The 23,649-nt window shown below is 41.3% G+C and overlaps 1 protein-coding gene across 2 annotated transcripts; it reads right to left on the minus strand.

Annotated features, from left to right (window-relative positions):
* Positions 1-15,244: 15,244 nt before the first annotated feature.
* On the minus strand, positions 15,245-23,022 carry vgll4a (vestigial-like family member 4a). 2 transcript variants are annotated; one of them, XR_014530151.1, is made up of 6 exons: positions 22,370-23,017; positions 21,768-21,939; positions 19,706-19,925; positions 19,475-19,595; positions 18,077-19,318; positions 15,245-18,045 (listed from the first exon to the last, which is right to left on the minus strand). XR_014530151.1 is itself a non-coding variant. In XM_083520785.1 (5 exons), the coding sequence occupies exons 1-5, from the start codon at positions 22,458-22,460 to the stop codon at positions 19,119-19,121; spliced, it is 804 nt and encodes a 267-aa protein (XP_083376911.1). In that variant the 5' UTR covers positions 22,461-23,022; the 3' UTR covers positions 15,245-19,118. The 2 variants fall into 2 exon arrangements, 1 of the variants encoding a protein (XP_083376911.1); XM_083520785.1 differs by having other exon boundaries at positions 15,245-19,318; positions 22,370-23,022.
* Positions 23,023-23,649: the final 627 nt, after the last annotated feature.

Raw genomic sequence — 23,649 nt, forward strand, 5'->3', positions numbered from 1 at the left:
TACGTGTTTGTGATCAAACTGTTTTTAGAGACTCTTTCGGATGTTTTGTAATTTAATGTTGTGATCGAGGACCAAAATATAAAAGTGAAATCGTATCTCTGCCTTTCAGTGTGTAGAGCAGAAAACAGGGTTAAGAGATTATAAACACAGAAAATCACCAGGGTCAGTGTTCGTCCGTCTGTCAGTCCACTGCCGTCACCCTGTCCTGTTTACACTCACCTGCTTCTTCTGAGCTCAGACGAAAGAAAATCCTGGAATGAAGGAGAGAATTATTGAGTTTCACATCAGATTTGAGAGAAACTGATGTTCATTCATGATGCCAGAAATACATTTGGTTCTACTGACAAATAAATGATGACAAATTTAGAAAACGATCATCAGAAAAGTCAGAACTTTGTGATGTTCTCGGTGTGAAACATCTGGATATTAATGTAGGAAAATTAATCTAAAAGAAAATAAAATGTATCCAGTGATTTGATTAAAACTCAGTTCCAGCCAATCAGAATGCATCTCTGACATGAATCAATCGTTCTCACCAATCATACGTCATTTCTGTACCCTGGATAATGAATCGTCTTTTTCTTTAATATTTTTGCTTTTATTTTCTAATTCACTCACTGCACTGACAAGACACTGATTTATAAACAAAAAACATCAACAAATAGAACTTTTTCATTCTAAATAAATATATAAAACAAAAATCAGTAAAATTAAAGCTGCTCATTGTTTTTGTTCCTTATTTTCATTTACAATAATAAAAATACTACTAATTTTTTTCCTTTAACAAATATAAATGTCTTTTTTTTATTATTATTTTTTTAAATGGAAACACTTTTGACTCGAGATGTTTTCTGATTAGCTCCAATTCATTTATTATAAATCTGGATTTTTACATTTCTGAATTTTTTTTTATACATTTTTATGTAAAAAAAAAAAAAAAAAAAAAAAAAAAACTACCTGAAAGAAAAGTAAATTTAAATAAATATTTAATTGATTGACTGATCAATAAACTGATCAACAAACCTTTAGTGAATTCTGTAAAGCATCATGAATGGAGATGAGTCTGAGGGAATGATGTGAAGATGGAGTTCGTCTCTGTGCCAAACTCTTAGACCATATCTGTGAAACAAACAATAAAAAAAAGTATTAGCACCTCTGTGGATGTTTACAATCAGAAATGTTGTTGGAATTTTTCGAAAAGTGCAAACTGGAATTCATTTTTTTGAGTTTTTGTTTGATAAAGTGGGTTTAATTAGCAGGGTGGAGTTAGAGAGCATTGGGAGGGGTTATGTGGGGCTGGGTGGAGTTAGAGAGCATTGGGAGGGGTTATGTGGAGCTGGGTGGAGTTAGAGAGAATTGGGAGGGGTTATGTGGGGCTGGGTGGAGTTAGAGAGAATTGGGAGGGGTTATGTGGGGCTGGGTGGAGTTAGAGAGAATTGGGAGGGGTTATGTGGGGCTGGGTGGAGTTAGAGAGAATTGGGAGGGATTATGTGGAGCTGGGTGGAGTTAGAGAAAATTGGGAGGGGTTATGTGGAGCTGGGTGGAGTTAGAGAGAATTGGGAGGGGTTATGTGGAGCTGGGTGGAGTTAGAGAGAATTGGGAGGGGTTATGTGGGGCTGGGTGGAGTTAGAGAGAATTGGGAGGGATTATGTGGAGCTGGGTGGAGTTAGAGAGAATTGGGAGGGGTTATGTGGAGCTGGGTGGAGTTAAAGAGAATTGGGAGGGGTTATGTGGAGCTGGGTGGAGTTAGAAAGAATTAGGAGGGGTTATGTGGAGCTGGGTGGAGTTAGAGAGAATTGGGAGGGGTTATGTGGAGCTGGGTGGAGTTAAAAAGAATTGGGAGGGGTTATGTGGAGCTGGGTGGAGTTAGAAAGAATTAGGAGGGGTTATGTGGAGCTGGGTGGAGTTAGAGAGAACTGGGTGGAGTTATGTGGAGCTGGGTGGAGTTAGAGAGAATTGGGTGGAGTTATGTGGAGCTGGGTGAAGAGAGGTAGAGTTGAGTATATTTGTGTGGAGTTGAGTAGAGTTGGATGGAGTTTAGTGGGGTTGGGTGGAGTTGAGTAGAGTTAGGGTGGAGTTGAATGGAGTTGGGTGGAGTTGAGTAAAGTTAGGGTGGAGTTGAATGGAGTTGGGTGGAGTCTATGTGCTAATTTGTGTTTTTTTTTTAAGTGTGAGATTAAATCAGAAGTTCAGACTGAGGCACCTATAAAATGTGAAACGACGACATCCTGTGAGATTTGGATAAAACTTCCTGTTTCCTCTGTCTGGAACTTTGTTGTAAAACTCTGTGGTGTTGAACATGTGCCTGTGGTCATGTGTCTGTACTTCTCTGAAAGGTTCTGTCTAAATGTTGGAATGTTTAAATTATAAAAAAAAAGTATTTTTTCCTGCAATAAGATTTGAAGCACATGAAACGTGACAATGATGATAAAAAATATTAAAATATAACAGAGATAGAAATGATGTCTAGTAATAAAGAAATATTGTTTTTTAATTTTTCACTGTTCCGCTGAATACGCCGTGTTCCTCACGTGTTCCTCGCGTGTTCCTCACGTGTTCCACACTGTATTCACTTGGTGTCGTATGATGAAGAAATAAAGAAATAAAATACAAATAAAGCAGAACTGAAGTCATATTTAGCATCAGAACGTGTTTCATTCACAACGTTTTAGTGTCAGAATGTTTCTTTCATACTTGTGTTCTTACCTGATACTTTTTCATTGGCTGAGCCATATTGGGGTGTGGCCTAAACAAGATGGAGGCAGGAAAAAGGGGGCGGAGACAGATTTCAGAGAGAAAAGAAACCCTATGTTTGTAGGTGGATGGAAAAGTGTAATAATAAGAAGGAGGAATTTTGTAGGTATCAGTGTGTTGGTGTTGGTGAACTGATTTACTGATGTTTTATACAGAGAGAAGATTTTGGTTCTCAGCTTGAAGATGTTTTTCTTACAAATTTTCTTTGTTGTTTTTGTCTTTATGTTCTGAATATCAAAACTATTTATTGTTATTAAGGATTTTTCCGTTGACAAAGGAAGATATTTAACAAATCAAACAAATACAACTTTATTTCCTTTGTTCAGTTTCTAACAGCTGCTGGTTTATAAACACATACCGTAGGAAGTATTTATTAATTATTCGTAAAAGAAATCTAATAAAATGCTGTAAAGTGAGAAAGATTTTAAAAACAAAGATATTAATAATACAAAATTGTATCAATTAAAAAAAATGGAAAGAAAACTGAACAGAAGAGAAATTAAAGATCAGATCAGTATTTGGTGTGACTTCATTTGGCAACTCCGTTACTAAGTTGAGGTTGTGAAAGATCTCAGATCTGACACCATGGCAAGACTGAGCACAGCAACAAGACACACACAAGCTTTATTGCTTAAGCAACGTCTCTCCCAGGAAAAGATCTCAAAGCACACTGAGGTAACAGTTTGTAAAGAAGCACAAAGGAACAGGAGATGTTGAGGAGTGTAGATGCAGTGATCTACCAAGGAAACCTAATACAGCAGGTAACTTCAACATCGGAAGATCCAGCAGAGCCATGAGATTAGAGCTGGAGGAAACCAGTGGCACCCAGGAAGACCCATCTATTGTCTGGAGAAGTCTGGCCAGAAGTGTGTTCATGGAGAAATTGCAGGTAAAAAGCCATAACTCAACTCTGCACATCCACACTGCTAATGCTGACCAGGTTCCTCACAGGTCACTGATGCTGATGCTTATGAGGAAGGATTCAAAATGAATGGTGTGTGTGTGTGTGTGTGTGTGTGTGTGTGTGTGTGTGTGTGTGTGTGTGTGTGTGTGTGTGTGTGTGTTAAAAAATGTCATTATTGGGTAAATTATGAATTCTAAAACATGGTTGCCTCTGCCAGGGGGTTAAAACACACATCAGCTGAAGCACAGATTTTGGCTGAAGAACCCGAATGCAGTGTTTCTGTACAGAAGTGTTTATACAGGTGTTTTCTTTCTCTATTTTATATTTATATATTAATATTTAGGTCATGTGTGAGATTCAGTGACCAAAGGAGAGACAATGAAAGAATAAAGGAATGGAAGGGTAGTGAAATAGTAAAAAGTGCAGAGGGAGAAGAAGAGAAAAAGAGAGAGATGGTGTTGATTTTCATTAGCAGCTCGTCCTCATGACCTTCAGTCTGAGAGAGTCTGAGCGTCTTGTGGCGTGTCGAAGCTCATCACGTCTCCGTGTTAACGCCAACGGCTTACTGACAGCCAAGAGCCCTCTGTACACTCATCATCTTCATCATCATCATCATCATCATCTTCATAAGCTGATAGGAAGGAGAATTGAAAGTCATGTTTGAAACAGATGACAGTGTTATGAATGAAGCTGCTCACTGACCTGTTCTTTTCTCAAAATCTGTAGCTCATCTCTCATAACTAAGTGTTTGTGTTACAGTTCTTCTCAGCTGCTTTGGAGCGTTTCTCAGATCAGAAATGACATTTCTGAAATTACTTCAGCCTCCACATCAATTATTCACTTGAGCTCATCATAAGAACATTTCTTGCTGCTTTGATCAGTTTTTGAACGTTTTTGTACATTAATGTAACGGATTGTGTTCGAGTGTCTGCTGTTTCCTACAGTATCAGTTGTTCATGTTCATGTTGATCAGAAGATATTCTACTGGTTTCACCTGAATAGTTTTAACCCCTAAAACATCTCAGCATCAGTTCACTGTGTACGTCATTGGATGCAAAATGTTTAAACCAGTTTTGATCATCTGTCATCTAAAATTTCTAGTACTTTTTACTGTATATTACGGGGGGCACGGTTCACAAAACCCACGGTTCGGTTCGTATCACGGTTTTAGGGTCACGGTTTTCGGTTCTGTACGGTTCTTGTTATTTTTTCTTTTAATCTTCAACACTCCAGAAATTTCCTTCAGCATTTGATATATAGCTTATTAGCTTAATTATCCACAGTTTAGGATACAGTATTAACATGTTTGTAATGTAATCATGCACTAACTGAATTTGACTTGACTTTAAGCACATTATTGGGAGCATCTCTGAGTAAAAACTGGGTGAGATTTTGATACAGCAAGAGAGAAGACATTGATGATGACATGCTTTTCGTTTATTTGGCTCGAGTACATTCATCAGCTGACCAAATCCTTCACACTCATTCATGCTGCACGGTTGCATATCTTTTGCGGCTGCTTGAATGCTGCGGACAGTAGAAGTTGTTTCCTAACCAGTTCTCTCCTGTTTGTGCTGTTTGTATCGACACATTGGCGTGATGTCTTCTCAAATGAACTGTCATATTAGAAGTGTTAGCATTAGCATATTGAATGCATTTTGCACAATGCTTGCACACAGTCACAGTTCTATCTACTGATTTATTTCCGTTGTCATCGTTAGTAACATGAAATCCAAAATGTTTCCACACACCGGATTTGAACGACGCGGGCGCATCCGCCAACTCCGGGCAGCCTTCATTCTCCTCCACCTGCCATTTCTGCAGCACTCCTTACTCAACTTTTACTGTCTATATGTTCACGCGAAACTGTCTGAGGCGAAACTGAGCACGGGGCTACATTACCGTGCGACTCACACACGACCCGAACTGAGACAAGCAAACCGAACGGTTCGGGTGTTTTTCCATGTACCGTGCCACCCCTACTGTAAATGTGTTTAAGTAATGAAATGTGCAGATGAATATTGAACTTCACTAATGATGGCGAGTGAACGCCATCAGATCAACCAATCATCAACCAGTTCTCTAAAACAGGTCAAAGTTGAATCTCATGAACCTTCAATTCGACAGACAGAAAAACACACAAATACAATTTATGTAAATGGATGAAGAACGAGGAAATGAACGAACACCAATACAGTACAGTAAAAGTGTGAATTCTGTCTGCTCTCATTTGTGCTGCTGAAATTCAGATACCAAACTGTAGAAATTCAGACCTTCTGCATTTTCGATCACCAGGATCCAGAGTTTACATCAACAAATAACAGAAGGACTCCAGGGAGTGAGATGTTCATCGATGTAAATGCTGCATCAGTATTTTTATAAGATGAACTGAGGATTTTGGGAAAAGTTCAGGCGTTTGCAAGAAATCCAGTGTGTTTTGTACAAATTGTTTGGGTAAACCCACTTCCTGGTTTGCAAATATTAAAGATGATTCGAGAAAACAGTCCAAAGCAACTGAAAGAAAACTGTAATGAACATCTCATTGTCTCTAGAAGTCCTTTTGTGATTGTTCATAAACAAGACGTCAAAATGTCGATCATCGAATGAGTCATGTTGTCAGTATGATGGCGCACGGTTTCGGTGTTTCAATCACAAGGACTGAAAATTCATGAATTCCTTCTGCATGAATTTCAGCAGCACAAATGCACATGACTGTAATGTGAGACGTTGATCGTAAGACACCAGACACGATTCACACTTTTACTCTCCTGTCCTGGACTGCACTCATCTACAGGGTGAAATTCTGTGTTTGAAGGATCATGAGATGTCGTTCACTCGCCTTCATTAGTGACCTTCAACATTCATCTGCACAATTCATCAATTCAACACATTTACACAAAAAATATTTAATTAGATGTCATTCATTAATTAATGTAATTTATTTTAATAAAAAAATTGCATTTAATGAACTGATGCTGAGATGTTTTGAGGGTTGAAAATATTCAGGTGAGAACCAGTACAATATATTTTGATCAACATGAACATATGTGGTATAATAATGTAGGATAAACAGCAGACACTTGACCACAATCAGTTAAATGAATAAGTGTTGCTTTAATGAAGAATAACTGAGAGAAACTATAACATGGCTGTCAGTAGCTCAGATCTCACTGAGGGAGTGTGTGTACTTGTGCTGCTTTTTTACTTCGAGGATTCATTTATTTATTTATTTATTTATTTATTTATTTATTTATTTATTTATTTATTTATTTATTTATTTATTTATTCATTTATTCATTAATTTGTTTATTTATTCATGTACCCGAATTTCCATCAGCTTCATTATGAAACTGTAATGAATTTCCTGGTGAGGTCATCACACTTTACGTCTTCATATACACACACACACACACACACACACACACACACACACACACACACACACACACACACACACACACTTATAGAAGGTAATGATGTGTACATGAGGATGAGTTTCCTTTGAGTCTGGTTCCTCTTCACACCAAAGTTTCCTCCTCAAATCATCTGAAGGAGATTTGTTCCATGTTCCTTGTTCCATGTTCCTTGTTGTTCCATGTTCCAGCCTTTAGGTTGGCCTGTAGGTCTGAATGTAAAGTCTGTGGATTTTGTAGCGAGGTGCAGATCATAACAACAATCACGAGGACGGCATTAATATTTTACAGCTCCTCTAAAAACCCTGCATGGACTCTCAACGTGTCGGGTCCAGGGTCCAATTCTGGGTTCTCTGGTTTTCTCCAAAACACAAAAGGGGATGGAATAACTATAGTAAAATGCCTGTGTGTGTGTGTGTGTGTGTGTGTGTGTGTGTGTGTGTGTGTGTGTGTGTGTGTGTGTGTGTGTGTATAGAGTGTTACACTACTTCTTTGTTTCTCAGCAACATGATGTGCTGCACTTTTTTACTCGTATTAAGTAGAAGAGTGTGAATAAAGAGAGACAGGCGAGAGAACAAGTGTTTATATTTATCAGTTTATGAAATCACCATGGCAACGGATAAATATATCGGTAATAAACAGTATGGATAAAACATGTTTTATCATCATCAGTGCAACACAAGCTCATTATCTTAATTCTCATGTGACTGATTCTCTGCTGGTGTTTAATAAACATCTGAAAAGAGAGAGAGAGAGAGAGAGAGAGAGAGAGAGAGAGAGAGAGAGAGAGAGAGAGAGAGAGAGAGAGAGAGAAAAAGTAAAAACTTCACTGTGGGACGTGACTGGAGCTGGAGGAACCTCAGGATGCCTCGGGATGGGGAGAGAAAGAGAAGCAGTGGAGAGGAATTAGCGTAGCTGCTGTTCATGATATTAACAGCACAAGTTGATAATGTGCATGTGATCAGATGTTCTGGAGCACAAGGTTGTGATGTGATGTGTGTGATGTGTGTTATGTGTAGGCTTTGCTAAAAAGATATGTTTTTAATCTACACTTAAACTGGGAGAGTGTATCTGAACCCCGAACACTGTCAGGAAGACTATTCCAGAGTTTAGGAGCTAAATGTGAAAATGCTCTACCGCCTTTAGTGGACTTTGCTATTCTAGGAACTACTAGAAGCCCAGAGTTTTGAGATCTCAGGGAGCGTGACGGATTGTAGCGTGTTAAAAGACTGTTTTTGTAACTTGGTTGATATGATTTTTAAAAGACAAGTTGCTCTAAAATAACTCCCAGGTCTCAGATAGATAGATAGATAGATAGATAGATAGATAGATAGATAGATAGATAGATAGATAGATAGATAGATAGATAGATAGATAGATAGATAGATAGATAGATAGATAGATAGATAGATAGATAGATAGATAGATTAGATAGATAGATTAGATAGATAGATAGATAGATAGATAGATAGATAGATAGATAGATAGATAGATAGATAGATAGATAGATAGATAGATAGATAGATAGATAGATAGATAGATAGAAAAGATCAGCAGATTTTTTGGTTAACTGTGGTTTGTACAGTGTCTCCACTCTGGTTTAATATTATTATTATTTAATATTAACATTAAAACCAAGAACATTTCTCGCATCACCATCACACTGTTACCATCTTCACCATCACCATCACACTGTTACCATCTTCACCATCACCATCACACTGTTACCATCTTCACCATCACCATCACACTGTTACCATCTTCACCATCACCATCACACTGTTACCATCTTCACCATCACCATCACACTGTTACCATCTTCACCATCACCATCACACTGTTACCATCTTCACCATCACCATCACACTGTTACCATCTTCACCATCACCATCACACTGTTACCATCTTCACCATCACCATCACACTGTTACCATCTTCACCATCACCATCACACTGATACCATCTTCACCATCACCATCACACTGATACCATCTTCACCATCACCATCACACTGTTACCATCTTCACCATCACCATCACACTGATACCATCTTCACCATCACCATCACACTGATACCATCTTCACCATCACCATCACACTGATACCATCTTCACCATCACCATCACACTGATACCATCTTCACCATCACCATCACACTGATACCATCTTCACCATCACCATCACACTGATACCATCTTCACCATCACCATCACACTGTTACCATCTTCACCATCACCATCACACTGTTACCATCTTCACCATCACCATCACACCATCATGCTGATCACACCATTACCATCATGCCATTACCGTCACCATCACACTGTCAACATCACATCACAATCACATCACTTCACTTATAAACACACTCTCCATCAGAGATACATTCACCTCCAGCATCCAGCACATACACAAGACCTCCACTGTGGACACATCACGTCCTCCTGAGGAAGATGATGGTGATGATGATGAAGCTGAATGTGTAGATGATGATGATTCTTGTGCTGGTGGTGCTGGTAGTGAGCAAGATGATGATGATGAAGATGATTCAATGAGGATAATGATTATGCAAATGAGAACGATAATTGATCTGGAGACAATGAAGCTGATGATGATGAATGTGTAGATGATTCTGATTCTGATGATGTAGATGAATATAATAAGTGTGATGATGATGGTGAAGTTGATGAAAATGATTGTGTAGGTGATGAAGAGGAAGATGATAAGGATCCTGATGATGGACGATGATGATGTGTCCTGGTTTTGATGTGATAGAGATGAAATGTGGATCTTCAATGGTTTTTATGGAAATGTGAGATAACACAGTATGTAGGTCAGAAGCAAAGTGTGAAGCTCGTGGAGCACAACACACTCACGCACACACACACACACACACACACACACACACACACACACACACACACACACACACACACACACACACACAGAGACAAGAGATTTCACTCCTGCTTCTGGTTCTTCAAGCTGGAGGAATTAATTCTGATTAAAATGCAGATATCATGCATGTACATATTAATGACTGATAAACACACACACACACACACACACACACACACACACACACACACACACACACACACACACACACACTGGATATCTGCATTTCTATCGCCTTAATAAACTGAGACTCTTCCATCCGCAGGTCAAACATCACCTCTAACAAACTCACACACACTCAGACTGATGTGCAGGTGAGATGTAAAAGAGATGTAGGTAAAGTGTGGGTGAGGTGTGGATGAGGTGTAGCAGAGGTGTAGGAGCAGTGTAGGTGAGATGAAGGTGAGGTGTAGGTGAGGTGTAGGTGAGATGAAAGAGAGGTGTAGGTGAGATATAGGTGAAATGAAGTAAATGTGTAGATGAGGTGTCGGTGAGATGAAGGAGATGTGTGGGTGAGGTGTAGGAGAGGTGTGGGTGAGGTGTAGGTAAGATGAAGTGTAGATGAGGTGTATTTGAGATGAAGGAGAGGTGTAGGTGAGGTGAGGGTGAGATGTTGGTGAGGTGAGGGTGAGATGTAGGTGAGGTCTGTGTGAGATGTTGGTGAGGTGTAGGTGAGATGAAGGTAAGGTGTAGGAGAGGTGTAGAAGAGGTGTGGGTGAGATGTAGGAGTGGTGAAAGAGAGGTGTAGGTAAGAGGTGCAGAAAGAGAGGTGTAGGAGAGATTAAGGAGAAATGTAGGAGAAATGTAGGAGAGATTTAGGAGAGGTGTAATTGAGGTGTGGGTGAGATGCAGAAAAAGTGTAGAAGAGGTACTGAGATCTTCTTTAGCCATCCCCAAGCTCGTTAGAGATTCTGTGTTGTTGTTCTCTCAGGAACTCAGGGGTTCATTAAATATTAACAGAATTAATTTCTTACTCCAGTGCTTAATGACAGGAGAAGATGGAGTTGTACTATAGAGCATTTGCAGCAGCATAACCAGTGATCTGGTGGAGGAGATAAAGGTGTAGGAGCAGCAGGTCAGTTCTGTGATGCTGAGGAACACTGACAGGTTCTGTGTCTGTTCTGGTGATGAGGAGCGATTGTGTTTTCTCCCTCGTTTCTCAGGAGAATGCAGTAGAGCTGACAGACTGGATGATTCTTCAAGCTCACTCAGGTCAGGGTTCTGCACCTAATCACAGGTTCTTATCATCAAGAAGATCCCAGAGAACCTTCTGACCATTCATTTTTACACGCTTCAGATCCGCTCAGCTGTTCCACGATGTGTGTGTACGTGTATGTGTGTACGTGTATGTGTGTGTGTGTGTACGTGTGTGTGTGTACGTGTGTGTGTGTGTGTGTGTGTACATGTGTACGTGTGTACGTGTGTGTACGTGTGTGTGTGTGTGTGTGTGTGTACATGTGTACGTGTGTACGTGTGTGTGTGTACATGTAGGTGCGTGTACGTGTGTGTGTGTGTGTACGTGTGTGTGTGTGTGTGTGTGTACATGTGTACACGTGTTTGTGTGCGTGTGTACGTGTGTGTACATGTGTGTGTACGTGTACGTGTACATGTGTGTGTGTGTGTGTACGTGTGTGTGTGTGTGTGTGTGTACATGTGTACGTGTAGGTGTGTGTACGTGTAGGTGTGTGTACGTGTAGGTGTGTGTACGTGTAGGTACGTGTGTGTGTGTATGTGTGTACACGTGTGCGTGTGTACGTGTGCGTGTGTGTGTGTGTGTGTGTGTGTGTGTACACGTGTGTGTGTGTGTGTGTGTGTGCGTGTGTGCGTGTGTACGCGTGTGTACGCGTGTGTACGCGTGCGTGTGTACGCGTGTGTACGCGTGCGTGTGTGCGTGTGTGCGTGTGTGTGCGTGTGTGCGTGTGTGTGTGTGTACGCGTGTGTACGCGTGTGTACGCGTGCGTGTGTGCGTGTGCGCGTGTGCGCGTGTGCGTGTGTGTGTGTGTGTGTTTACTGCTCTTGTTTAAAGGATCTATTTGAGATCACTCACAGTGGAGGAAACTGGAGACAGATAAAACTCCAATAAACTACACGTAATTATGCAGATTTTTAGACAGTGGGCGACGCCCACTACACAATACACACTTCCAAATAAACACACAATATACACACTATGCAATAAACACAATACACAATAAACACACAATAAAAACACTACACAATAAACAGGAGTGTATCGTTCAGGAGAATTGTGATTATGATCATTAATGAAGTCTGGATGAACTAAATGTGTTTTTTTAAGTTCAGAATTGAGATTTAATTATAACATTTTCACTTCCACTGATTCAGAAATAAAATGTTCAGTCAGTTTGGGCATCTTGTCTGCTCCTGTCCTGAAAGACACAGTGTCCCCGGTGTCTCCCAGCGACCGGGGCAGAAAGCAGCTGAACCTGCTGGAGTCGTTCCTCCTGCGGCTTCAGCTCAGCCTGCTGCTGAAAGCCCCGTAACTGCTGCTGCACCAGAACCTGAGAAACCCTGCTCGGCCGAACCTGACCCGGAGAAACCCTGCTCAACAGACCTGGATCTAGAGAGGGAACCCTATAAAGTCACAGTGGACTCTGGCGCAGTGCTGGAGGAACAGGGGTGCAGAGCCGTCACCAGGAGACACCCGTCACTAGACCAGTGTGGGGGGAAGTGGGAGACGTGGAGATGGAAGAGAAGGGAACAGGGCAAAAAGCAGACCTTTATGAGCTCATTAAGCAGAAACATGTTGATGTTATGCTGCAGGAGACCCACAGTGACGGCAGTAGGTTTTAAAGGTGAGGCTTTTAAAAGTGAAGGTTTTGATGAGAATGAGGTTTTAGTGTTTATCTGTGTGGACGTCACCAGTGCAGTGGAGAGAATGAAGTTTTTACACAAACTCAATAATGTTGTTTTACACTGCAGCACTGCAGAGTTTTTAATTTTGGGAGATGATTTTAATTGTACATCAGAAAATACAGACAGAAATCACGCAGAACCTCATGTAGCTTCTTCAGGGTTTTATTCTTAAAAATGAACACATACCTGAACAGAAAGAACAAAATCACACAAAATGATGAAATCCAGGATTGTGGTAGATGTTAATGTGTATGAGTGTGGGGGAGGTGAAGATGTTTGATGGTGTGTGGTGTTTGTGGAGAAACTCTGTGTTTGGTGAAAGAGAGAAAACTGCACTTTTCACACCAACATTTATTTATTTATTTATTTATTTATTTATTTATTTAACTAATCAGTTCTGATACCATCTCATATATAACAATATCATACTTATTACATCAGACATCAGATATCAGCTCTTCAAACAGAAAAAACTCATGATTATGATTTTCTAAATCAGATCCAGGTTTTTCAGAAGTTCTAAGAGACCGTCTTCCTCTTCTTTTTCTTCTTCTTCTTTTTCTTCTTCTTCTTTCAGCTTCTCCCAGTAGAGGGCGCCACAGCGGATCATCCGTCTCCATACCCCCCCTGTCCTCTACATCTGCCTCTTTCACACCAACTACCTGCATGTCTTCCCTCACCACATCCATAAACCTCCTCCTTGGTCTTCCTCTTTTGCTCCTTCCTGGTGGCTCCATCCTCAGCATTCTCCTACTGATATACCCCATGTCCCTCCTCTGCACATGTCCAAACCATCTCAATCTCACCTCCCTCACCTTGTCTCCAAAACGTCCTACATGCTCTGTCCCGCTAATAAACTCATGTACTCTGTCTTACTCCTACTGACTTTTATTCTCCTTCTCTCCAGCGTGAACCTCCACCTCTCCAGGATCTTCTCCACCTGCTCCCTACTCTCACCACACATCACACTATCAAACCCATACTGCCACCTGTTGTTCCTTTTTGTCTCTGTTACCCTTTTTCAGAGCTTCCTGATGGTGGAGATGGAGCTCTGTGTTTGTGGTTCGAGAGATTTCTCAGTGTTTTCTGAGCACGTTAACGCTCACTGTTAAATCATTCTTCCTAAATGATTGTATTTTGGTTTCGTTTTTTCGTTTTCAGGCTGCTGTTTGTTGCAGGTTGGTGAACTATATGAATGTTCTGCAGTTTCAGGTTTATGCAGATGTGTGATCATTAGAAGTTTGTGATTAGAAACTGTGATTTGATGTTTTTTTGTCTGGTTGTAGGATTGTTGAATGGTTTGTTAGCTGTGTAGTAAAATGGCTTTTCTGCATGTTGTATCATTTCTGTTGGTTTCAGGTACTTTGTAATTTAACAGCAGTCTAACAGAGGACTGACTGTGAATAGATTAATGTCTGTTATGATATAATCTACAGTACTGTTACCCAGGAGAACCCAGGAGAACCCAGGAGAACGACTCAGAGTCTCCTGGAACCCAGTGACTGATGGGGAAAAGAGGACAGATGTTGACTGGTATTTGTAAATGTATCTCCATGTGTTTTGATAAAGTCTGGATCATTACAGTGCTGGTATTTAAAATAAGGATGGAGGTTTGTTTATTGTAGAAGGGTGATGCAGCAGCAGGATGTAAAGAGCACACAGGGATATATAACAATCTGTGCCCACAATCATTTGTGTTTTTAGCCAAATGTAAAAAGACTTTATTTATATTGTTTTAATTCGAGTTCCCAGATCATTCCCAGAGTTCCTGCCCTCGTCATTTACTCCTCTCAGTTTGGTTGATTGTAAAGCAAATCTCTTCCATTCCATTTCCCTGTAATATCACTTATAGTCATCACACTTCTCATTTCCAACCTTATCCAGATCCACTTACTTTTCTCATTCATGCAGCTGAGCAGTTATGGGTTAAGGGCCTTGCACAGGGGCCCAGGAGTGGCTGGGATTTTGTACTCATGACCTAAAGTCCAATGCTTTAACCACTAAGCTCTCGAAATACAGAAACCTCGCAAAGTAAACTCATTGTTTCCTGCACCTTCTCCTTATTCGTCCTTTGCTTTATTATTATTTTCAGTATAGAATAAGAAGTAAAGTATCAGGGGACATGATCAGAGAAATCAGTTACTGAAAACACAGAATTAAACAATACATTTTATTCTTCTCGTGGAGCAAAAAGATTCAGATAAAGATCTATCCATCAGTAGGTGTTCTACACTGCCCCTAGTGGTGAGGGAGAAAAACAGGTCTTTTTACATCACTGACTTTCAGAATTTTCTCTTAATGTTTTATAAAGAATCTGAAGTGAAATGACAAAATTTAGAGCTGATTTATAAGCAGACCACGCCCCCTTTTTATAACAACAATCAAATCACACCAAGAGTTGTTAAAAGACTTTTTATTTATTTTCTCAGGTTTCATGAATATAAAAGTAAAACTTGTCAGAATAAAAAACAGCCAAAAAATAAGTAAAATCGAGTTACATATAAACTAGATATAATATTCTCACTGTTTATTGGAGAGCTGGTACACGGCGAGGACGCAGCCCCGTGACCGCTGTAACCGCGACGCTAAACATCGGCGTACACGTGGCTCCAAAACTTCATCAAACCTCCCGAAAAACATTTCCAACTTCTCCCCAAACTGATCTGGCAGTCTGACAGTTCCTCCAAAAAAAAAAAAGATCAACTTTTTTCAAAAAAAAAGAAACAAAAAAACTAGAAGAAAGAGCTGGGCATGCGAAATCAATATTAAATATGAAGATAATGTGAAGTTTTTATGTAAAAATCAAGAGATTAAAAACTGGTCATTCATCACGCACTGCGTAACGATGGTCATTTTATATTACACAAGAATTCAAGGAGTGTTTTTGTGCTACAGGAAAAGAAAAAAGAACGCAGGAAAGTCGGAAGAACCTCGGTGGAATTTACGGAAAAAACGTCGCGCTACATGCTGAACTACGGAGAAATATTCCTTTAAATAACGAGTAATTTTTACGTCTTTATATCTCGATGTTTATAAAACAGACCCTTTCATGCGGCAGTGATCTACAGCACGCTACACAATTTAACTAAACCGTATTATTAAAAAGTCAACGTGTCAAACTTTTACCACCCAGAGTCATTTTTCCCCACTTTCTGTGACGTTTCGCTCAAATTGGTACATTTGTGTATTAAAGTGTGTATGCAGATAAACACCATTCACGTGTTCCATATCCAAGCACTTTTCTAGTGTTAACAATAAGCCACGCCCACAAAACTCCATAAAAGGCAAAACTCAGCAGAGAGCTGAAAAAAGATCAGATGGGTCTGTAAGTACGATCCACACCAAATCTCCTCCACCTCTGGATACCTGCTCACCACCTCCTCCTTCTACAGGGTGCCATTACTTTCCCTCTACCTGCACTGCGGAGACGTCTGTATGTTTTAGAATTGCAGTTTTCTGTTAATGGAAGAGAAGGAAGAATAAACTGGTGTGAGGTGTGTATCTGATCGCGGTTCCTCGTTTGGAAGTGTGTAGTGATTATGAGGAAACTGAATCGCGGTGCTCAGAGACTCGAGATTCCAAACCGAACTCCGACTGCAGCGGTGTCTTTATGATCAAATCTGTTTCAATACTGATTTTAAAGAAATGCACACTGTAGGTTACAGAGAGCAAAAGTTTGTGCACCCCACCTGCGAGAGGAATAAAACGGGTGTTTGCACTGTATGGCCAAAAGTTTGTGGACACCTGATTATAAGATTAATATAAGCTTCTTTTAGAACATTCCACATTCAGTCGGGAAGATGTTCCACTAGACCTGCTTTGTGCACAGGGATATCTTCATGCAGGAACAGGGTCAGGTCTCCTAGTTCAAGTGAAGGGAAAATTTCATGCTCCTGGATCCAAAGACGTCCGATACAAACGTGTGTCTCAGAGTTTGAGGAAGTAAATAAGACTGGAATATTCAGGTGTCCCAATACTTTAGTCCGTGTGGTGCATCTTGAACAGATGATCAGAAACGAGCCCTTAGTGAGGTGTGGAGAAGGTCATCTGCACGTAACGCGTTAGTAAATCACTTTAACGTCATTATTAATATTTAAATTATTTGTAAAGTGTTTGATACGACACGCAGTCGTCCATATTACTGCTTTTTTCTCTTTCCGTGATTCTTTTTTTTTTTTTTTATCTAAAACGTGCACCACGTTTACAAAGCGTGAAAAACCTCCTGAATGATTGACAGGCGTGTCGTTGTCCCGCCTTCTTCTCCCCAGGTCACGTTTATTTTTATCCTTTTACGGTTGGTAATGAAAAATGATCAGCGTGTGTTTAGATATTGTTTGAGATGTTTTATTTATAGACGAGATAAATTGATGATTGGACCTGGATATCGGCTGAAGGCTACGCAGGGACGCGGTGTTGGAATCTGATAATAACAGTGTAATAAGCTGTAATAAAGCTGCTGTTCATCTCGCTCAGTCCTGTCCGAAAAAATAAAAAGTGTCCTAGATCTGAATGAGTGAAATAACTCTGTGTTTACTGCATGTAAATGCCTTTCCAGAGGCTGTGCTTTCGAAGCGAGGTGTCGTCATATCTAAAAGACATTTGTTATAAAAATATATCGAGTACACTGTTCCAGCAGCAGGACTTTCTAAAACCGTTACAGATTAAAAATAAAACTAATGAACCGACGGTATAAAGATAGAAGTCTGTGTGTAATAGATACCAGCTATTTGAAAATACATATTCAAGCAGATTAAGGATTACAAATTAAAATAGACAAAGTGTGTGTGTGTGTGTGTGTGTGTGTGTGTGTGTGTGTGTGTGTGGCAGATTAATGAGTGTGTATTAGAGATGAAAAGTTAAACGTCTCCAGGATAATGAAGATCTTGCAGAATGCGTGTGATTATGATTAACTGCTGAATCATCAACACTCAGACTTGTAGGTTGCTTTTGTTTGTGTTAAATCTAAAGAATCTGCATGTTTGAGACGGTTATAAAATACAGCAAACGTTTTGAAATAGTAGAAAGCGTCTTTGGCAACCATTTAAAAAAAAAAAAAAAAAAAAAAAGACTGAAATTTGTTCACGTTTTAACTATTGTTCAACAAGTAAATGTCTTATCCCTTCACACCAAGTCCTGTACAAGGTTCTCCAAAAACATGTAAATCGGCTCTGTAGGTGGATCAGGATCACGTTAAAGGCACTGCGTTCTCGACCCCACCGTCGGATAAGACCAATGATTTTACTTTCAAATGGCCACTGGGTGGCGCTTAGGTGAAGATGATGAGAATCTGAGCTTCATGTATTTAAGATAAATGTAGCTTCAAGATTTATATGACGTAGGAACTCATTCACACACACACACACACACACACACACACACAATCTCCACCTTTTTGGGTCTGATTTATGGTTCTGGGTTTGTGAATGAATGACGTATGCTGGTGTTATCAGACCCTGACACTAGGGGGCACTGTGGTGTAAATGTACAAGTTACGGCTCTGTATTAGTGAGTTATAAACAGAACCCTAGTGGGTTCTCCAGCTCAACGAAGTCATGTCGATCTGCTTACAAATCAAACGAGCTGCTAAACTAAACATATTTATAATAACTATCAAATGATGTATTTACGACTTTATTCAGTCCCCACAGTTTTCACAAGAATGTTTTTTCATTCGAACTTCACTTGTTTTTGTGTCAAATAGAAACAAATCAGAAGAATTGATTTCACTCTGATTGTGAAATAAACAGAATAATTGGTGTAAAAGCAGCCGAGAATAATAAACGTATATGTAGTGTTTTACTGCGTTATAATTTTAAGTAGCGAATGAATTTCTGATGCTTCAACACTGTTTCCTTTCTCAGCGTCAGTAAAATAAATTAAATGGATTAATGCCGGGGAATAAATCAGACCGAACAGGTGACACGTGTGGTGTGAAGAGACTCAACGTGGGCCGGTTTACATTTTACATACCGCCGCTTTAAATTTAGTGCCGTCCCTCCCACACATTATATTTTCTTTCAGTGATTTTACAACAAAATAAACTAAAATTATTGACCTTTAATTAATTAATGAAAAAAAAATACTGATTTCATTAAAATCCTAAAAGACGGTAAAAATTGTAACATTCTAGTGTGAAAGAGAGCCTGTTAGCCTAATAATAATAATAATAATAATAATAATAATAATAATCTTTGAGCTCAGACTTGGTGTGAAAGAAATTTACCCCAGGATGAAACCAACCCTGAAGGTTTAGACGAGTTTTCTGGAGAACTTTAGGAAGTGGACTCGGGACTCCCGGAACCGCCACCCTTGGCTTTGATCCGTAACCAGGCGTCTCCCAGCGCCTGGGCGAAGTGATCATCCACGGACCCGGTGATGGACACGGAGTTAGACGCCACCTCCGGCTCTCTGTAGATGTTCCCCAGACTGCGGCGGAAATGTTCCTCGATCACGGGATCACACACGGCATTGGCTAACGTGGAAAGAGTGATGAGAGAAAAACAGAGATGATGTCAAAAGTATTAAGTTTTTTTCTCCCTCACTCTCACACGCTTATTTCCATGCACTTTTCTTCATTGTTTTATCTTTAACTGAGTGATTTTACTCCAAACGCAGCGCTGCTGCTTACCATTGGCTTTGCTCTTGGCGTTACCGACAGCAGAGGAGAAGCCGTTGAGAGACATGTGACAGTTGGAGAGGCTGCAGGTGCGGTTACTCGCCGGCGCACAGGTGATCACAGACGGACGATTCTGAACAACATTAAATACAGAAACACAACAAGGTTTTTCACCTTCTGGATTTCAGCCCCATTTAACCCCATCACCTGATCACCTGATCACCTGATCACCTGATGACTGACCTGCTGACGCTCCGTAGAGCTGAGTGATGGGAGGAAGGTGGACCTGGCCGTGTCCGTGCTGTTCTTGGTCAGAGCCAGCGGCTGCTCCATGGCGTAGAACTGGAAGGGGGAATAGAGACGGCCGGCGTGAAGCCCGGTGATGGTGGAGGAAGTGTGATCAAACGGGTTGTGGTAGTGACTCCAAGGTTCCGGCCTGGTGTCTCCTTCCGCTGGATTTCCCCTTTCAACCAATACGACAGGAAACGTACAGGTACAGTACTGTTTACATTCAGCTTCTTGAAGTGTTTCTGTTTTTGTATTAGTCAAAACACATTAATAAAGCACTTATAATCCCTTATTACCACTGTACCCAACAACCGCTCACTCATCGCCACTGTACCCTACAGCCGCTCACTCATCGCCACTGTACCCTACAGCCGCTCACTCATCGCCACTGTACCCTACAGCCTCTCACTCATCGCCACTGTACCCTACAGCCGCTCACTCATCGCCACTGTACCCTACAGCCTCTCACTCATCGCCACTGTACCCTACAGCCTCTCACTCATCGCCACTGTACCCTACAGCCGCTCACTCATCGCCACTGTACCCTACAGCCTCTCACTCATCGCCACTGTACCCTACAGCCTCTCACTCATCGCCACTGTACCCTACAGCCGCTCACTCATCGCCACTGTACCCTACAGCCTCTCACTCATCGCCACTGTACCCTACAGCCGCTCACTCATCGCCACTGTACCCTACAGCCGCTCACTCATCGCCACTGTACCCTACAGCCGCTCACTCATCGCCACTGTACCCTACAGCCGCTCACTCATCGCCACTGTACCCTACAGCCGCTCACTCATCGCCACTGTACCCTACAGCCTCTCACTCATCCCCACTGTACCCTACAGCCTCTCACTCATCGCCACTGTACCCTACAGCCTCTCACTCATCGCCACTGTACCCTACAGCCGCTCACTCATCGCCACTGTACCCTACAGCCTCTCACTCATCGCCACTGTACCCTACAGCCGCTCACTCATCGCCACTGTACCCTACAGCCGCTCACTCATCGCCACTGTACCCTACAGCCGCTCACTCATCGCCACTGTACCCTACAGCCGCTCACTCATCGCCACTGTACCCTACAGCCGCTCACTCATCGCCACTGTACCCTACAGCCTCTCACTCATCGCCACTGTACCCTACAGCCTCTCACTCATCCCCACTGTACCCTACAGCCTCTCACTCATCGCCACTGTACCCTACAGCCTCTCACTCATCCCCACTGTACCCTACAGCCTCTCACTCATCCCCACTGTACCCTACAGCCTCTCACTCATCCCCACTGTACCCTACAGCCTCTCACTCATCGCCACTGTACCCTACAGCCTCTCACTCATCGCCACTGTACCCTACAGCCTCTCACTCATCTCCACTGTACCCTACAGCCGCTCACTCATCGCCACTGTACCCTACAGCCGCTCACTCATCGCCACTGTACCCTACAGCCGCTCACTCATCGCCACTGTACCCTACAGCCGCTCACTCATCGCCACTGTACCCTACAGCCGCTCACTCATCGCCACTGTACCCTACAGCCGCTCACTCATCGCCACTGTACCCAACAACCGCTCACTCATCGCCACTGTACCCTACAGCCGCTCACTCATCGCCACTGTACCCAACAACCGCTCACTCATCGCCACTGTACCCAACAACCGCTCACTCATCGCCACTGTACCCTACAGCCCCTCACTCATCGCCACTGTACCCTACAGCCGCTCACTCATCGCCACTGTACCCAACAACCGCTTACTCATCGCCACTGTACCCAACAACCGCTCACTCATCGCCACTGTTCCCAACAACCGCTCACTCATCGCCACTGTACCCAACAAATTATGTATAGATGTATCACCATATTCTCGATACACACTATAGTAAACACTAGTTGTGTCTCCGCAGTAACACACCTTTAAGTGATGTTTTATTGATATAATAATAATAATAATAATAATAATATATATGATGTCCCTGTGATGGAGGTTTTATTATAGATCCTGGTGACACGTACAGTTGAGAGGACAGCAGGCAGCTCATCTTGGACATTTGTTCGTTTTCGTACTCTGGACCGATTCCCACTTCTACATCGTCAAACTTTCTTTTAACAGGACTTATGGGTGTCCCTGTCCTGCTGTTTCCTGTGGACGAGGACAGGGTGTGCATCCTGGAGTCCCCGGAATCATCTAACATACAACAACAACAACAACAACAAAAACATCAACATCAACATAAAGGATCCCATCCTGAGGGATGTATCAGTTCAACACGACACGCATTTCCCCAATATTTCTAAACAAAAAAGGAAAATTCTGAAGCAAATTGAATCATTTTTTTACATTGAACAAAATGTGGAAGTAAAACCAGATGTTCAGAACTTTTACACGCCAAACTGAACTAAAAGTGAGGGAAATATGACCTGAACGAATATTTGGGGGAAATTTAAAGAGATTTCCATTTGTATTGTTCCGAACACTTGAGTTTGATCTGCGCTCCCTGTGTGTTCTACATCCAGATCACTGTTACAGCGAGAACTTCCAGCTTTTCTTCAGCTAATCTTCAGCTTTTCTTCAGCTAATCTCTCACACACACACACACACACACACACACACTCACCATCATAAGAGTCGTAGTGAAGTCTTCCGATGTTATTGTTCATTTTATCCATAAATTGGTGGCTCAAAAGGTCCATTCTCGAAAGAAGCATTTAGCTTCAAAGCTAGCCGAGCTAGCTAGCTAGCCCAGTCGTAGCTAGCTTAGCTTCTCCGAGTGTAAAAAGCTGATGGAGTTCAATCCACTTCGAGTTGTTTTCTTCAGAAGCCCGAAAACTCGAGTCACGTGTTAATGATCAAACAGGCTGATTTACAGAAAGGGTTCGCAGCGAATAAATAATAAAATAACTAAAGATTTTAACGTTCAAAGTGCAGCATCGAAGCCGCAGAGTCTTTCAGCCAGACAGCTAGCATGCACTCGGCTCTTTTACCTCACAGGCTAGCGGGCTAGCGGCTAGCGGCTCGGGTCGGAGTGGACCTGGAGTGGAGGCTAGGTTAGCTAGCTGCACCAAAACACCACACGAAACTCTACATTCTAAATTAAATTCGACGCATACACACGTTTATATTCGTGAGATAAACAAGTAAAGCACATTTATAAATCTGATTATATGCAATAAAAAAAGCGTGATTTGTTCAATAAACCCGCGCGCGCTAGCCTCGAGCTAGCACAACATCTCCACAGATTAGCCGCGGATCTTTTGTGCTGTGGGTTTGGCCTGCAGTGTGACGTTCCGAGAATTTATTATTCTAATGTTTTATTTCACACAATATTAAACATTTAGCCCAAATTTCGCATGAATATAAAGTGAAATCGCGTTTCTAGGGTTATATAATTTAATCTGTACACTTTAATTGTAGGCCTTAATCTAGTTTGTGTTTATACATTTTAAATCCAGAATTTCATCTTTTATGGTTGAGCCAATAAATAAAAAGTCTTTTTTTTTTCATTTTTATCTTTTTTCATCTTTCTTTTCATTATTATTCTTTATCCCATCTTTAAGATGCATTGTGTTGATTCATCATGATATAAAGTGTGTAATCTCATGATCATCTCATTCTCCATATCATCTCATCTCTCCATATCATCTCATCTCTCCATATCATCTCATCTCTCCATATTATCTCATCTCTCCATCTCATCTCATCTCTCCATATCATCTCATCTCTCCATATTATCTCATCTCTCCATATCATCTCATTTCTCCATATTATCTCATCTCTCCATCTCATCTCTCCATCTCATCTCATCTCTCCATCTCATCTCATCTCTCCATCTCATCTAATCTCTCCATCTCATATCATCTCTCCATATCATCTTATCTCTCCATCTCATCTCATCTC

Source organism: Silurus aristotelis (genome assembly GCF_946808225.1).
Source record: "Silurus aristotelis genome assembly, chromosome: 19".
Taxonomy (NCBI): Eukaryota; Metazoa; Chordata; class Actinopteri; order Siluriformes; family Siluridae; genus Silurus; species Silurus aristotelis.

Coding starts and splice junctions, on each gene's coding strand:
- vgll4a (XM_083520785.1), bottom strand. CDS start 22,460: ATGCTTCTTTCGAGAATGGACCTTTTGAGCCACCAATTTATGGATAAA. Junction 19,596..19,705: donor GCTCTACGGAGCGTCAGCAG/GTCAGTCATCAG, acceptor AATGTTGTTCAG/AATCGTCCGTCTGTGATCAC. Junction 19,319..19,474: donor CGCCAAGAGCAAAGCCAATG/GTAAGCAGCAGC, acceptor TTTCCACGTTAG/CCAATGCCGTGTGTGATCCC.